The sequence below is a fragment of the Hippocampus guttulatus genome, chromosome 17 (assembly GCF_054856545.1).
Source record: "Hippocampus guttulatus isolate MCC_2025c chromosome 17, RoL_Hgut_1.0, whole genome shotgun sequence".
Classification (NCBI taxonomy): domain Eukaryota; kingdom Metazoa; phylum Chordata; class Actinopteri; order Syngnathiformes; family Syngnathidae; genus Hippocampus; species Hippocampus guttulatus.
Window position 1 is genome coordinate 874,597 of NC_141277.1, and position 15,134 is coordinate 889,730.

Genomic DNA, 15,134 nt, shown 5'->3' on the forward strand with positions numbered 1-15,134 from the left:
AAATATGGTTGGGTATTGTTGTAAACCACAATATGTGTGGTTCATCCATCCATCCATTTTCTGACCTGCTTTTTCCTCACAAGCCCACATGCTCAGGTTTAAAAAAGAAACCCAAACATTTGTTTATTGGATCAATGGGGGGGGGGGGGGGGGGGGTTGTTTTTTCTCCGGGGGCAGGGGGTCTGTACTGCTACCTAAGTAGAGAGTGTGAGTAGTTTTGCAACCTCTGCACACTCGAGAGGCAAGCTTTTACGTCACTGGTGCCCTGTCCATGGCAGCCAGGTTAGGGAGAGACAGTTTTAACGCGGATTACGGCAGTTATTGTGGACGGATGGTTGGCAGGGTAAAAGGGAAGAATGGGAGAGTGTCACGAGCTGTCAGTGGCCATTAGCATTAGCTCAGTGGAGCCTTTGAGGGTTGGGGCCCACGGACAGGGTCCTGGACAACACAGGGGGCCCCAGGTTGAGCCGGGGGGGCTTTTGGAAGCGCTTTTGGAGCACTTTTTAGGAGCGCTACCCCACCGTCGCCTGTCTGCCCCCCGGCCGCGATAGTTTCAAAGGAACATGACTGTCAGCCGTTTCTCACCCGCCGTGTAATGAAGAGGGGCCCGGCCAACAGGAGAGGGCAGAGGGGAAGGGGGGGGGGGAAGGATGGCGAGGGCGGGGGCGGCTATGAGCGGAGGGGAGACGGACAAAAAGTGACCCACTGAACTGAGCCTCTTGTATGCTCTCACCTTGCTGGAGGTGGTTGTGTAATGCAAACCTCGTGCCTGCAGCATAATCTCGTTTTCCAGAGCCTCTGCGGATGTGCGGCACAAAGCCAGGGAAAGAAAGGAGTACAGTGGCCCGACGTAGCTCGAACGCACCTTTAGCAGTACTGGAATACGCCTCTACTCGCCCGTTCAGCTTTCTCACCGTGGCATACGTGTTATTGGTGACAACGAGGCTCTCCAAAGCGACCCGTGCGGGGTGTGGACGGATAACTGCTCATGTAGAAGGTGGCACTCAAATTCATATGGACTTTAATTGAGTACTACTTAGTTCTCAGTCTGTGCCCCATGTTTTCAACAATCATCTTCAAACATGTATAACAAATCTCTGAATTTACTTCACACGGTCTTGAATCAGTACTTCTACACCAGTCTTTTTTTTAATATGAGTACTTCTGCTTAAGTATGGAAAGCAAGTACTTTTGCTACCTCTGCTCACCTTGAAGCTCACGCTCGGTCGGGGCTCTTAACCCACTGACACAGTTGGTGAAACAAAAGACCTGCCTCTGATCCGTTCAGATCTCCCAACAGGCTTAGCATGCAGCTTTGCACCCTCCCGAGGCGCCAGGCCGCCCCTTGCAACCATCGTCACAGAAGACACAAAGAAACAAAAGAGCTCTTCCCCATTAGATAAAACGGCTGACTAAGTGGGCTTCTGTACACGCCACACCCAAAATGCTGGCAAGTAGGACGAAGAAGGTTTCAGGTCAGATGGAAACAAAAGATATGACGACCGGGATAAGTCATCTAGGTCACACCAGTGATTCCCAACCACTTAGTGTGCCGCGAGAACAAAAATGTAATAATAATGAAATACAATGAAATTGACTGCCTCTGCAAAATTCTCTTAACACGTCCGTACAGTACATGAAGCTGACAGTCGCATTTGCTCAGTAAGTCTTCACAGGGGGGATAAAGCACATATGCCGGTGACTGTTGTTATGTTGTCCGTCAACTTGTTCGTGTTCAAATCTCCGTTGCTGAAAGATTACACAGCAATGCTATATGTGATCCCATCTGTGTTGTTTTGCAATGTTTCTTAGCACGAAGCTAAAGAGATTGCCACGAGGCAAAGCTATGCGCTTGTTTTAAATATCTAAACTGAAATTCTCCAGGTTTTATGTTTAGCTTGACAGTAAACTTCACCCGGGAGAGGCATTAAACAGCGTGAAGCCCCTTTTTTTTTGAAGAATTGTTCACCGTCTGCCAAAGTACTGTGAAGTCAGTTGAGTTCACCGCTATGGTACAGCGCTCGTACCGCCAACTTTGGCTCACAAATCATCCCGACGACGGCTCATATCCCAAAGAACGTGCAAGTCGTGTCGCTCTTAACTCAAGGCACCTAGGTCCCTGGGATTTGCAATGCTTTCATCCTGACCCACAAAACTTTTGGCTTACTCAGCAAATTCCAGAAAGACAAGCAAAGAGAGAAATAATTGCCCATGTGACAAACACACATTGGTTTAAAAAAAAAAACAACAACACACACAAGCGAGCTGAGTCAGACATAAAAGCCCTACAAGGATGGCTGCAGAAGTGGACTAATGCGTAAATGAAATTATGGGCAGAGTAATGCCGCGATTGGGGGTTTGTGTGTGTTTAAAAGGGCTTGAAGAAGGATCGCGCACGTGTTGCTTAGGGGAAAAAAAAAGTCATCAGTCAAGCGCTGTGTAGTCTACATTTCATGCCGCAGCAAATTTACAGCCTGGACGGGACGCTTGGAAAACAGTAAAACTGACACTTGCGCTGTCCCAGCTTGTAATAAGTTGCCGCTAGCTTATCGTACTCTCCCGGCTCCTCGTAGTGGTGCTACCAAGGCGAGTGTGTGTTGTTCGGCACCTGGCCGCAGAGCGAGGACGGAGGCTGGGGTCCCTGGTCCATGTGGGGGGAGTGCAGCAGGACGTGCGGTGGCGGCGTCTCCTCATCCATGAGGCACTGTGACAGCCCAGCGTAAGTAGGCAAAGTAAGCCACAGCAAGCCAAACACACACGCACCCGTGGGCCCGCCGACACACGCGTGCGCTCGTCAGCACGTGTGCGTGGAGCAGGAGCCGCCAAACAAAACCGGAGACGATCGTATCGCTATCTCATACGCGGGATTCTCAGCTGTGGCAGCAAGTAATGACTGGCCGACAGCTTGACAACATTGCAGATGTAATGACCGATCAAAAACGCACGGAAGCTTTCGCGACAAAATCATTTTTGAGTACCAAGCCTGAGTGAGACCCAGCTTACTCATTTTCACTCTCTGTATTAAATTAGCATCACGCCAAGTCAACACGAGGCGAAGCAAGCAGCCCATGTCAGCAAGCTGACCCGGAATCGAACCTATGCTCACCAGTCGACCGCTGTGCCGCCGATTCCTAAACACTTCTATTTTTTTGATTGAAATATTTCATCTTTGTCTTCAAGAAACATGATGCGGTGACCACGCTTGGTATGGCGGTGCCCCTACCAGCCGCCACTGTGACTACAAAGCAAAGTGTGGAGAGTCACAGTCGCTGTAGTCAGTGAATGGACAGATCGATCCTTGCCGTCATTTCATTCTCTATTTCTTTTCGCCCGTTTCGCTTGTGCCCACCCATTTTTTTCCCCTGACAATCGCACAATGGTTTTGTGGTTGAATATAAATAACAGCACAGTCAAATATATCAGATGAGAGCCTCTAAATGTGATACAGGGTTGCAGTTTGTCCATTACAGCACGTCAGTAGATGTGCGCTACTCAACCGTTTGCGGTCTAAGTCCTCTACTGTCGTTTTTCTTTGACAATGGTGCAGATCAGCCACGTTTGGACGCGTCGCTCGGTGTGCAGCAGGGCCCTAACTTGGAAGCTGAAAAAAAATTCCCAAGTTATTGTGTATGTCCTTCTTTTCTGACTTTTGTCTTTGATGGGATTGTGGAGGCCCCGGGAAGCTGCGGGGTTGCTCGAGAGGGTTCGCTGCGATCGGCACAGATGCAACTCTGTCTAGGCCATGTGTTTGCTGAGGTTGTTGCCATGACGACAAATGATGTCATCTCTCATTCAAGTGTCCTGTGTCCCCACTCAGGCCTTCCGGAGGAGGAAAGTACTGCCTAGGGGAGAGGAAACGCTACAGGTCCTGTAACACTGCTGTGAGTTTCTCTTCTTCTTCTTCTCCTTCTCCTTCTTGTGCAACCCGAAGCCTGCAGGGGGCTTTGCTACACTTTCTGGGCAAGGTCTTTTGAAGGTCAACGCAGAGCTTCCTGACTTCCCGTCTCGGTGGAAGTCCAGTGAGACAGAGATTAAAAAAAAAAAAAAAAGGCAATGATTCAGTATTCCCGCGTGGGATCATTCCCGACAAACACATTGCTCATGACACTTCCTTGGAGCGCAAGCGGACGACAGCTTCGCACTTTACTGCGTGAAAAGCAACAGGCCGAGGGGTTTGGAGCAACACTTCAGATAAATATTTAACGTGGCCACGCGTCGACACCCCACCTCCGATTTTTTTTTCTTGTCAATGCAAGAATCTGAATCATCTTTATTGGCCAAGTATGTCAAATACTACACAAGGAATTTGGAGCTGGAGTCAGTCCTGTCCCTTTGCAAAAAATAAAAAATACACTACACTGACCCACCATTTATAGCCGGGGATAACGTCGAGACCCACCCACGATAGATCAAAACATGGACAAACCGTATAAAAATCTTTGACAATTAAATTTATGAAAGCCTACTTTTAAAAACCAGAAATGAGCGCCTGTTCTAACCTCCTCACTGTCAAGAAATGGGATACATTAGCGCCACGTCACTTTGAGGAAATGAATAAAAAGATTCTCAGTCACATAGTTATCCAAAAAGACGCACAGCGTGCTTGCTTTGAGCTGTTTATTTGTCACTTACTGAGTTCAGTCAGGGAGCGAAGGGGCTGCATTGTAAACGTCAAGTCAAGTTGGGTCATCATCACGTCAAATCCAGTTAGATGTGTTCCTGGGCAAGGTGGCGTCAGGTAAAGTGGCGTCGGATTACAAAACAGGTTAAGACGGGTCATGCGTGGTCGGTTGTCAAAGAATAATCTGTGCGTCATTTGTTCTGTACCTGTATCTTTTTTATTTCACGCACATGACCGACGATGTGTATTTGGAACTTCTGTTACAGTAATGAGTTGCCGTTTCATTTTTCATGTTGTGAATCAAAAGTGGAAAGAATGAATGCTACAGATAAAAATCTGTCAATAACAAAAATGTCTTTTGTCTTTTTATGTGTGGTAGGCCTGTCTTTCGGGATCCCGTGATTTCCGGGAGAAGCAGTGCGGCGACTTTGACGCCATGCCTTTCCGAGGGAAGTACTACAACTGGAAGCCTTACACCGGCGGTGGGTTCGATAAAATCATGGAAAATATCATTTGACAAGCCAAAACTCAAGTGAGAGATGTGCTCATTAAAAGAGGTGTTTGTCCCTAGAGAAGGCTCCAGTCCTGATATAAGATTCTGGTCCTAATAGAAGATTTTAGTGCAGAAAGAAGGTTCAAGTCTCGGGCAGGGGTGTCAAATCCGGAGGCCGTTTGGCTGCCGGTTGAGTAAAAGCACCTGTGGCTCAAGCAGGGTTTTTAACTTTCGAGACCTGGATTTGACACCTCTGGTCCCAGGAGAAGATTCTCATCTCGATCGAAGATCTTCGTCTCATCAGAAAGATCTTAGTAATAGTAATAAGGTTGCCTTGTTTCACAGGGGGCGTCAAGCCGTGCGCCCTCAACTGCCTGGCGGAGGGATACAACTTCTACACCGAGCGCTCTCCGGCTGTCATCGATGGCACGCGATGCCAGGCCGACTCCCTGGACATATGCATCAACGGCGAGTGTAAGGTGAGCAAGCTACTTCATCGCTTCATGATACAAAGCTGCATTGGGTTTATTTTTCCATTGTGCAAGGCGGTCGCCCTCATGAAGAGCTCCAGCGAGAGGACGACTCTGTGCGTCTGCAACCGCACCTCTGCGTACGACTACATATGAGTGCAATAAATATTTTCTTGCATTGCAGCACGTGGGCTGCGACAACGTGCTGGCGTCGGACGCCAAGGAGGATCGATGCCGAGTGTGCGGCGGCGACGGAAGCGCCTGCGAGGCCACCGAGGGACTCTTCAACAACTCTCTGCCCCGAGGAGGTCAAATAAAAAAATAAAAACACAGACGTACATTGTAATTAAAAAATGGCGAACCCGCAAAGGCGGTTAAAGTTAGCGACGTGGAATCTGCTAGACATTTTCTGTTATGAGTTGGCCCCGCAAGAAAGTCGTCATGATGTGACGTAGTCTGGAAGTGACAAACATCTTTGTCCTTCAATGGTGGGCTGAGTGTGTGCATCTAAAAATACCTGTTACGCGTCCTCCCCCCTTTTTGTCCTTTTTTGGACCATTTGGCCTTTCATTTTAACTCCATTCTATACATCCACTCATTTAAAAAAAAAAAAAAAAGTCACACTGCACTTCTCTTGCAGGCTACATGGAGGTGGTCCATATCCCCAAAGGTTCCGTTCACATCGAGATCCGAGAGGTTACCATATCCAAGAACTACATCGGTACGTTGTTATCCATTGTCGACGGTTGCATTGCATCTGGGATCGTCTGATTGTACAATATGGAGCGTAAAAGTCGCTGAACAAAATGATCACAGTCCAATCATGTGGTCGCTTTTCTTTTGAAAAATATTGGCCCCAGCACATTCCTTCCTTTAATTACAAGCAAGGTAATTTATTTTTTTCTTTTTAAATACAAAAGCCCTTTTTCCATTGTACTGGCGCTCCACTGAAACAGTCTGGTTCTATTCTGTGTGGTTGCTTTGCTATTATACTTTTTTCGGGGGCCGTGCAGTTACAATGGAGCCGTTCCGGTTCGAAGACACAGGCCATGCGGCAAAGAACTCCACGGCACACGCCCATATCCTAGTTTGAAGTGAGCGAGACGCGGCCGCCGGCTGCCAAGTCATAAAAAGACATTATATACAGTCCACATATGTTCATCGCCACATTCTATTGCATTACGCTACACGTCTATCCCCAAAACCAAAACTAGATCATAATTCCTACGGTTCAAACACACACTGTCGTCTCCCAAAAGAACCGCGTCCATTTAGTTCCTGGAACTCAAACATTCCAATTATTATATATACAGTATACGTTCCAAGTACCAAGATCTGAATTTTCTCGAGAATTTCCTCTGATGCACATTTCACATTTCAGCGGGAACTTAACCCTGAATGAGCACCTTTGGGAGCACCGTGATGCCTTTTAGACTACAGGAGCCGTTCTGGGGTAATTTACCCGCACTTCCTGGAAAGGAATGGTTCCGATGAAATACATGTATATGAGCAATGCCAAGACCTGTAATTTCCCTGGAGTTTCCCCTGGAAATGTAGCTTAATAGCACATTTTGGCAGAAGAAACTTGACCAAAGTTGATCTTACGCAGCACTCGCAACGCATCCTGGCTCATTTTTCTCCCTCGGAACAATTTATGACTAATCTGTGACGAGCTTGAAAACATTTTAACCAATTGTACACACAACAGCACTCACAATCAGTGCCAGATGTGCGCTTCTGTCCGAGTCGTAAACACGTGACGCTGGGATTCTTTCACGTGCGTTCGGAGAGCGCAGTTTGTTTTGACAACCGCAAAGCGGGATGCCGTTGAGCAGATTAGCGGCGCCTTTCACCTGGAGTCTTTTCCCATACGTATTGCGTGTCTGCGTCTGTCTGCGAGGACAGAGGCTTGTCGGACGGCTTGAAGACGAACGCGGTGGATGACGTCGCACCCGCTGATTGTCTCCACCTGTAGACTCCTCAGCTACCGTGCACATCTGCTTCTCGTTCTCGGGCCTCTCCAAAATTGCTTGGTTTGGTCGTCGTGATTATCTCGCAGCAAATAAAAGGACTTTTAAAGGGCTTTCCCGTACTCAAATCTTCCATAGGTCAGAGAGCACCAATGATTGGCCCGGTGACATGTCTTGGATTTAACGCGCGCGCCCCTGAGGTGAGTTAGCGACATGAAATTTGGTCGACGAGTCTTTCTTGAGTAAAACTAGGCAAAAATGGAAAGACCCATGCTAGGAATTGAACGGGAAGTCTCACATTGTGGTTTGAAATGGCCATTTTAGGCTTGGCCTTGGCGGGATGGAACGTACAAAGTATTTTGTCCAAATCTGAAATGCCATTTTTGTCATATCTGGTCAGGAATGTCATCTCTTTGACTCAAACATTCAATAGCAGCAGTAGTGGATAAAGCTTAGATAACTCACGACACAATATAATGCTGATCTCTCTCTCTCTCAATATCATATCAAAACAGGAATCATTCGTCATTCCTCATTGATGGACTGATGAGCTTTCCGTCAGTAGTGACGGCATGCCCAACTGTCGAGTCATTTTAGGCCACGTTCAGGGATGCAGGGCTAGGAGTTAGTCTGCTTTGTTTTTCTTCTTAAAATCTGTTAAAATTGTTGGTAGCATACTTCACGCACACAAGGTGAAGCAAAAAGTCCGGACATGCGAGAAAGTTCTTTTCGTAAGCCATCTACTGTGGTCGTAGCCTGCTCTCAAAGTTTGATCATCATTCTGAGGACCGGCCTATTCGCCCTTTCCGTCCAGCTTTGAAATCCGAGGGAGACGACTATTACATCAACGGCGCGTGGACCATCGACTGGCCAAGAAAGTTCGACATCGCCGGCACCACCTTCCACTACAAGAGGCCCACCGATGAACCCGAGTCTTTAGAGGCCCTCGGGGCAACTACGGAGAACCTGATTGTCATGGTAACACTTTAAGCCAATCAGTTCAGTGACTATGCGGCTCGGCGGAAACCAAATTTTCTCTCCGCGTCCGTCACAGATCCTCCTACAGGAACAAAACCAGGGCATCCGCTACAGGTTCAACGTGCCTATTCAGCGCACGGGAAGCGGCGACAACGAGGTGGGCTTCTCCTGGTACCACCTGCCCTGGTCCGAGTGTTCAGCGACATGCGCCGGAGGCAAGTGGGCATTCTGCAATCTTGATTTCAATCAGTTGATTGTCTGCTCCGTTTAAATATTTGAATATAGTTGAGTCCTTTGTTCACGGTGGAAAATTGTGTCATGGAACATGACCGCGTATTAAGTACGCAACCTGGAAAACCAAGGACCCCCACCCCCCTTGTACCTGCACTCAGCAGCCGTAACACTGGGCCCACCTGTTCTGCCATTTCAAAGATAAAAACGCTAACCAAACCTGACAAGCTCGCTTCGTTCACTCATCCACGCCAACGTCAAAAACGCTCCAGTCTGCGGCTGCGCGGCAACATCAGCCGCTGCCTCGGGAATGACTAACGCAAACCTTTTAAAATACCGCGTCATCGGAGATTGTCGAAGGATTCCAGAGCAGAAGAGGCAAAAGTATGTACACTTTCAAATGAACTAGAAGTACAAGGACAAGCGCTATCTCCAGGGAACAGCAACTCCGGCTCCCTACATCTGCCCAACATGTAACAAACAGGATTCCAAAGCCTGCAATGTCTAAGTTGCGGCGCAGGTGGTGTAATGCAATTTTGGTGAGTTTGATCAAGGTGGAAGCAGACCGTTTCTGCACTTCAGGTACATGCAGACGCCGTTTCTAACTGCGCATGTTTGCAAATATACAAAATGGGGAATTTTTTTTTAAATCCACCCGTCCACCATAGTCACTAAGGTACCATTTTGTATTCTCTGCGGTATTTCCACTTATTACCTATTCTATATCACTTATCCTCAAAGCTATCCATCTGTCTTCCCCACCCTTCGTCGTCGTCAGGCTCCCAGAAGCAGGAGGTGGTGTGCAAGCGACTGGACGACAACTCGGTGGTCCAGAACAGCTACTGCGACCCGGACGGCAAGCCCCCGGACAAGCAGCGGGACTGCAATAGCGAGCCCTGCCCTCCTGAGTATGTCAAAACGGGCCTGAAAACTCACCGGTTTTCACGTGTATCAGGATAGGTTCCAGAACCATCAGTTGAAAATTTGCCATATTTAAGAACCCCCCCCCCCCCAAAAGAAAACAGCAGAATCACAACCAAAATTGAATACCCTGTCCTCAAATAAACTCTGGAACGTTCCGTAAAAGTGATATCAGTTGGCTTTTGCCCTTAAAAAAAGTGTGTGGAGGAAAATAATAAAGCAAGCAGATTTACAACTTTCCGCGCTCACCCGGCGGCAATAATATGCAGCCTGGAGAGCGACCACCTGCGTTTGATGCTCTTGGCATCAGCGTGCGCGCAGGTGCGGGGCGACACGGTAGCCAAGTGGTGCGAAGCGTGACGCCAGCAGACCTTTGTTTTTTTTGTTTTTTCTGTGCTTAAGAGCGTGCGTATTGCTCGCCTGGATGCACTCCTCGCCCTACATGCTCTTCGCCGGGTCTTTTATGGGCTGGCGCAGATGTTTGAATGTGGCAATTGCGCGTGGATGATGATGTCATATCAGTCACACAGTCAAATTATGCAGCAACAGTTGCGTCTGCAATGTAGCTTTTTTTTTTTTTAGAGAAAAGAAATATGGTCATTGACAATAGGAACTGAAAAAACACCGGTGACTAGTTAATGGCTAGTTAACAAATCAATTATTGGAAATGATTATTGGAAACACTATTGAAAATTTTCTTTTTAATTCCCCTGCACATTATTTTACCTATTCTTTTTTTTTTAACGTGATGTTTTTTTTCCCGCAGTGTTCATTATGCAATGATTTGCAGTGAACAGGTCAAAGGCCCTCGCAGACAAACGCGGACCTCGCATTGAGTCTTTGTATTGCTGCGCCCTACCAGGTGGTTCATTGGGGACTGGTCCCAATGTGGTAAGACGTGCGACGGCGGCCTACGGACCAGGACGGTCCTGTGCGTCAGGAAGATCGGGCCGGCCGAAGAGGAGACCCTGGAGGACACTCACTGTCTCACCCACAGACCCATTGAGCAAGAGGCCTGTAACAACCAGTCCTGCCCGCCTAAGTGGGTCACTTTGGACTGGTCTGAGGTAAACTGTCGGCCATAGCTCATGTCCTAACAAGTCCGGTTTCCCTTTTCAATTGGCATTAACAATCCACAAATGAAAAAAAAAAAGAGACTAATTACAAAATTTGGGGGGGGAAAGTGCATGCTTTTTCCTATGCTCGGATTAAGAACAAAAAGCAAAAAAAATATCTAAAAGCATGTGAAGTAAATTACGCAAAATAAATTGTGCAGGAAAAAAAACAAGCAGATGCAACGCCGAAAGATCATGTAGGAAAAAACCCAAAACAACAAATTAAGAATAGCGTATAAAACAGAAAAAATAAGGATGGAAAAAAAGCAGGTGATAAACAAGTAAAAACAATGGTGAAAAAATATATTTTGAATCATGTCGGACAGGCCCGTACTAACGAATGTAGAAAAAGGGCAAATCAACCAAATACAATGCATACGATGTAGGAAAAAAAAACATTCCAAAAATGACACACCTAAGTAATACCGCATGGAAATTTTGAAGAAAAAAAAAACATGGAGGAGGAAGACCGATTTGCGGCACTTGTTGTGTTTTTAGTGTACGCCCAAATGCGGGCCCGGCTTCAAGCATCGCATCGCCTTGTGCAAGAGCAGCGACCTGAGCAAAACCTTCCCGCCCGCCCACTGTCCGAGCCAGAACAAGCCGCCGGTTCGAATTCGCTGCAGCATCGGCCGCTGTCCTCCTGCGCGCTGGATCCCCGGCGAATGGGGGCAGGTACGTTTCTGCACGGGTGTGTGTGTGTGTGTGTGCGCGCATGTGGTTTATTTAATTTTTCTTTTCCCCCCCCCCCCTTCTTTCAGTGCTCAGCGCAGTGCGGCCTGGGCCAGCAGATGCGTACAGTGCAGTGCCTATCCTACACGGGGCAGCCATCCGGCGAGTGCGCCGACGCCCTACGGCCCGCCGCCATGCAGCAGTGCGAGAGCAAGTGCGACGCCACGCCCATCTCCAATGGCGACGGTAAGATGCCCAGGTCATGCGTGTTGAGAAAATAAAAAGGAAAAGTAGGTTTTCAAATTTGTACCACAAAAAATAATAATAATCCTGGAATACACAATGATGTGTCGTTTCTAAAATGAATTTTTTTTTAAAAAAATAGTACACTTTGCATTTTTGTTCTGAAATCGGTGTTTTAAATTCAGACATTTGTATTTTTAAATTAGTTTATTTTTATAATATGTAAACAGATTTTCATTTGTTCATCTCATATTTTTCCTATCCTATAATATTTGAATTAAATAATAAACAGAGCATAAATGAATGCATTTATAGTTTAACAGATTCTATTTTGTTTGACTTTCATTACAGTGTTACACTTGTACTTTTCAATCATTATTTTTTGTGGTACGACACGGTCAGTGGAGCTTGCATGGAAAACGTGAGCGACGTGAGCAGGCCGGTTAATGGGATTAGCCGCGGGCTAATTGTCGTTTCACGGACGGCGGTGAGGCAACGTCTGGTCTCATTGGGCCCGGCCCAGGTGGGGGGCCCGAACCTAATAAGGGAAGACACTAGGATCACGATAAGGCATTTGGAGCCGCGGTGCGCTTGGTGTGTGCGTGCGAGTCGTGGCAGCGAGCCCGGAGAGCCGAGCGGGCCAGAATCCTTCTCGGTCTTCGCCTCGGCATCCAAGGCGAGCTGCTGTGTTCCCCGAGGGAGGTTTTCGCCGCATAAGTATTACAATTACGTGTGAGTCACTGCGGCAGGCTGTTCTTCAAGTTATTTTTAGACCTCGACTGTTTCAATCGGCTCACGGGTGAAGTCGTACGCTATGTTGGAGATACAACAAGACCAGATGTGGCGTTTTGCTATCTCTTATGGGACATTACCGATGCAGCTGGAACAAATCTCAATATTATCAATACAACAAATATCAACTTTGAGACATGGCGTTGTCTCTCTTGCTACATCATCCACACTAATAGACAGACGGCACTATCCTAACAAAGTATGGCATCATTACCGCTTATCAGTACAACTGGCTATAGTGATGCATTGTACGGTTCTCGCTTACAGTAGTTACCAATATTTTGGGGGAAATGCGGTGTAAAGTCATATTACCACCACAAGTGGAACACATATCGGCGTTGTGACGTATCGCGTTATCCATCAGTGTGAGTCATCAAAACAACCGGATGAAGTTATTGTCATATGTCTGAAAGCTGATTCGTATGAAATCGGAGTGCACAAAAATAAATAAATCCAACATCCACATCCACATCCTAGAAGCAATGCAACCAAGAAATACGGCCCAAATGACTGAATTGCACAAGAATCTAGGGCGCAAATATCACCTAGCGCTTCCAATTTGTATTCAGACAGTCCCGCAATTGCAACGTTCTGACTCGTTGTCGTTTTGTCTGCGCAGAGTGCAAAGATGTCAACAAAGTGGCCTACTGCCCACTAGTACTCAAGTTCAAGTTCTGCAGTCGGGCCTACTTCCGTCAGATGTGCTGCAAGACGTGTCAGGGCCACTGAGCCCAACGCAAAGATGGGAGGCCCGCGAGCCAGGAAAGGAGTGCCAACACCGACGACGACTCCGCAGCACCCAAAACGAGAAGTCGACCTTTCGCGGAGCCAAACCACTGCTCAGCCGTCAAGCTGACACAAAAACTGTTCACTTCTGTGAAGTGGAGCTCGGAGGAGGATCGGTTGGTGATGTTATTTTATTATAATAATAATTCCCGGTATCATTGTGGCGTCTTCCTCCGAGTTGCTGTTTGATCCAAAGTGCTGGACACCTGGCTGACAGAGGACGGATGGATGGACAGGCGAGAAACGCTGTCGACGGGCAGACCTTTGGCTTGGCTGCACTTTTTTTTTTTTTTTTTTGGGTGTAAAATACCGAACAGCCAAGGATATACGACAGCGCAGAGCAAGCCCCGCCCTCGATCATCAGCGTAACTGTGTATTTATTATCCAAGAGTCACATTGTAGCCTACTATCTTGGAAGTGAATACGTGTCATCGAACAAAAGCCTGACCTAATGCCATGCAGTGTTTCCCCAATCTTTACGAAGCCAAGGCACATATTTTACATTAGAAAAAAATCTCAAGGCACGCCACCAAACAAATGAAAAAAAAAGCAATATTGTATTTTGGAAATGACCAAGAAATTAAGAGTAATTTAATGAAAATGTGTTAGTCAAGGATCAATATTTACTTTTGTCATAAGCAGTCATCCATACCAAATAGCTCCCCTTGCCCACATGTGAGGGCATTACAGTACCTTAGTCACTCACTACCAGCTGATTTGAACGCAGCCATTTTCTGTCCCCCTCCACCACCGACCACAAGGGTGCCCTGCTGGCTAACATTCAGCCAGCAAATCTGCATGCAAGACTTGTGATCGATACTCTCGACAAATTGGCATTTAAAAAGAGATCATGAAACTTTATCGCAATTATTCTGAAACTTTGATTTTTTTTTGGTTTGTTTGTTTGTTTGTTCGTTTTATTGGGGGCTTCCTCCCTTCCGGTTTGATGGGGCACAGAATATGTGTCCCATATATTGAATATCTGTGGCTGTTTTCAGTTCCTCCAGCCAATGAGAACAAAAACGCAAAAAAAAAAAAAAAAAGTTCAATATGGTGCTTGTGGTGCTAATCATGGTAAATGCTGGTCGTGTTCTTGTCATGTTGTTTGTTGTACCTCACACTGGGAATGTATTTGTTGGAGTATTGTATGGCAAAAACAAAACAAAACAAAAAAAATGACAGGACATTTGCATCCCATCACTAACAAGCCATTACTGCTGGCTCAGGAAAGCGAAACTTCATATCGGATTCTTTATTGTTGTTGCTGCTGCTGCTACTTTTTGGTAGCAAACATCAACGTTATTCCTTGAAGGAGGCCGTCAAGAGATGTGGAAAAAGGACAGCGGGAGAGTGTTTGGATTCAAAGCGCTCAGACTTTAAAAAAAAAAAAAAAAAAGAAAGAAAGAAAAAGGTACTCGTTGCTGTGAACTATTTGAATGTTACATTGCTCACATACTAAAAAGACAATGAAAAGGATCATGTGATGAGTCGTGTATATTTTATATTCAGTGTTGATGTTGTTACATTGTGACAAATCCCCCCCCTTCCTCAAAATGTAAATGAGATGCAAATTTATTGCATTGCCTCACAGCTACTTCTATTTTCACTGCATGCGACTTTGACATTTTAGGATAAATACAGCGATGCAGTCCTAATGATACATTTTTAAAAACAAAAAGTCAGATACAATAAAATGAGCATTTTTTTTTTTTTAAAGAGACAACTGTGTGAGTATTTGTGGCGCTTAAATGCCAGCAACGCCGACACTAATGTCGTGCCAGTTGGAGAAGGCACTGTGATAGGGGCTGAAGATGCAACCGTGCGAGCCGGGATTTCGCCGCT

General features: G+C 46.5%; 1 protein-coding gene across 4 annotated transcripts in view; it reads left to right on the forward strand.

Moving 5' to 3' along the window:
- adamts6 (ADAM metallopeptidase with thrombospondin type 1 motif, 6) overlaps positions 1–14,768 on the forward strand; it is a 34,940-nt gene extending 20,172 nt beyond the window's left edge. For all 4 annotated transcript variants that reach the window (XM_086135715.1, XM_086135714.1, XM_086135716.1 and 1 more), the window contains 13 exons: positions 2,574–2,719; positions 3,818–3,881; positions 5,001–5,103; positions 5,460–5,593; positions 5,769–5,892; positions 6,225–6,305; positions 8,369–8,532; positions 8,609–8,747; positions 9,542–9,671; positions 10,547–10,751; positions 11,298–11,474; positions 11,561–11,717; positions 13,126–14,768. In XM_086135715.1, the coding sequence (XP_085991841.1) occupies positions 2,574–2,719; positions 3,818–3,881; positions 5,001–5,103; positions 5,460–5,593; positions 5,769–5,892; positions 6,225–6,305; positions 8,369–8,532; positions 8,609–8,747; positions 9,542–9,671; positions 10,547–10,751; positions 11,298–11,474; positions 11,561–11,717; positions 13,126–13,235 (1,734 nt within the window). In that variant the 3' untranslated portion in view covers positions 13,236–14,768. The remainder of the gene's footprint in view (positions 1–2,573; positions 2,720–3,817; positions 3,882–5,000; positions 5,104–5,459; positions 5,594–5,768; positions 5,893–6,224; positions 6,306–8,368; positions 8,533–8,608; positions 8,748–9,541; positions 9,672–10,546; positions 10,752–11,297; positions 11,475–11,560; positions 11,718–13,125) is intronic.
- The last annotated feature ends 366 nt before the right edge of the window (positions 14,769–15,134 follow it).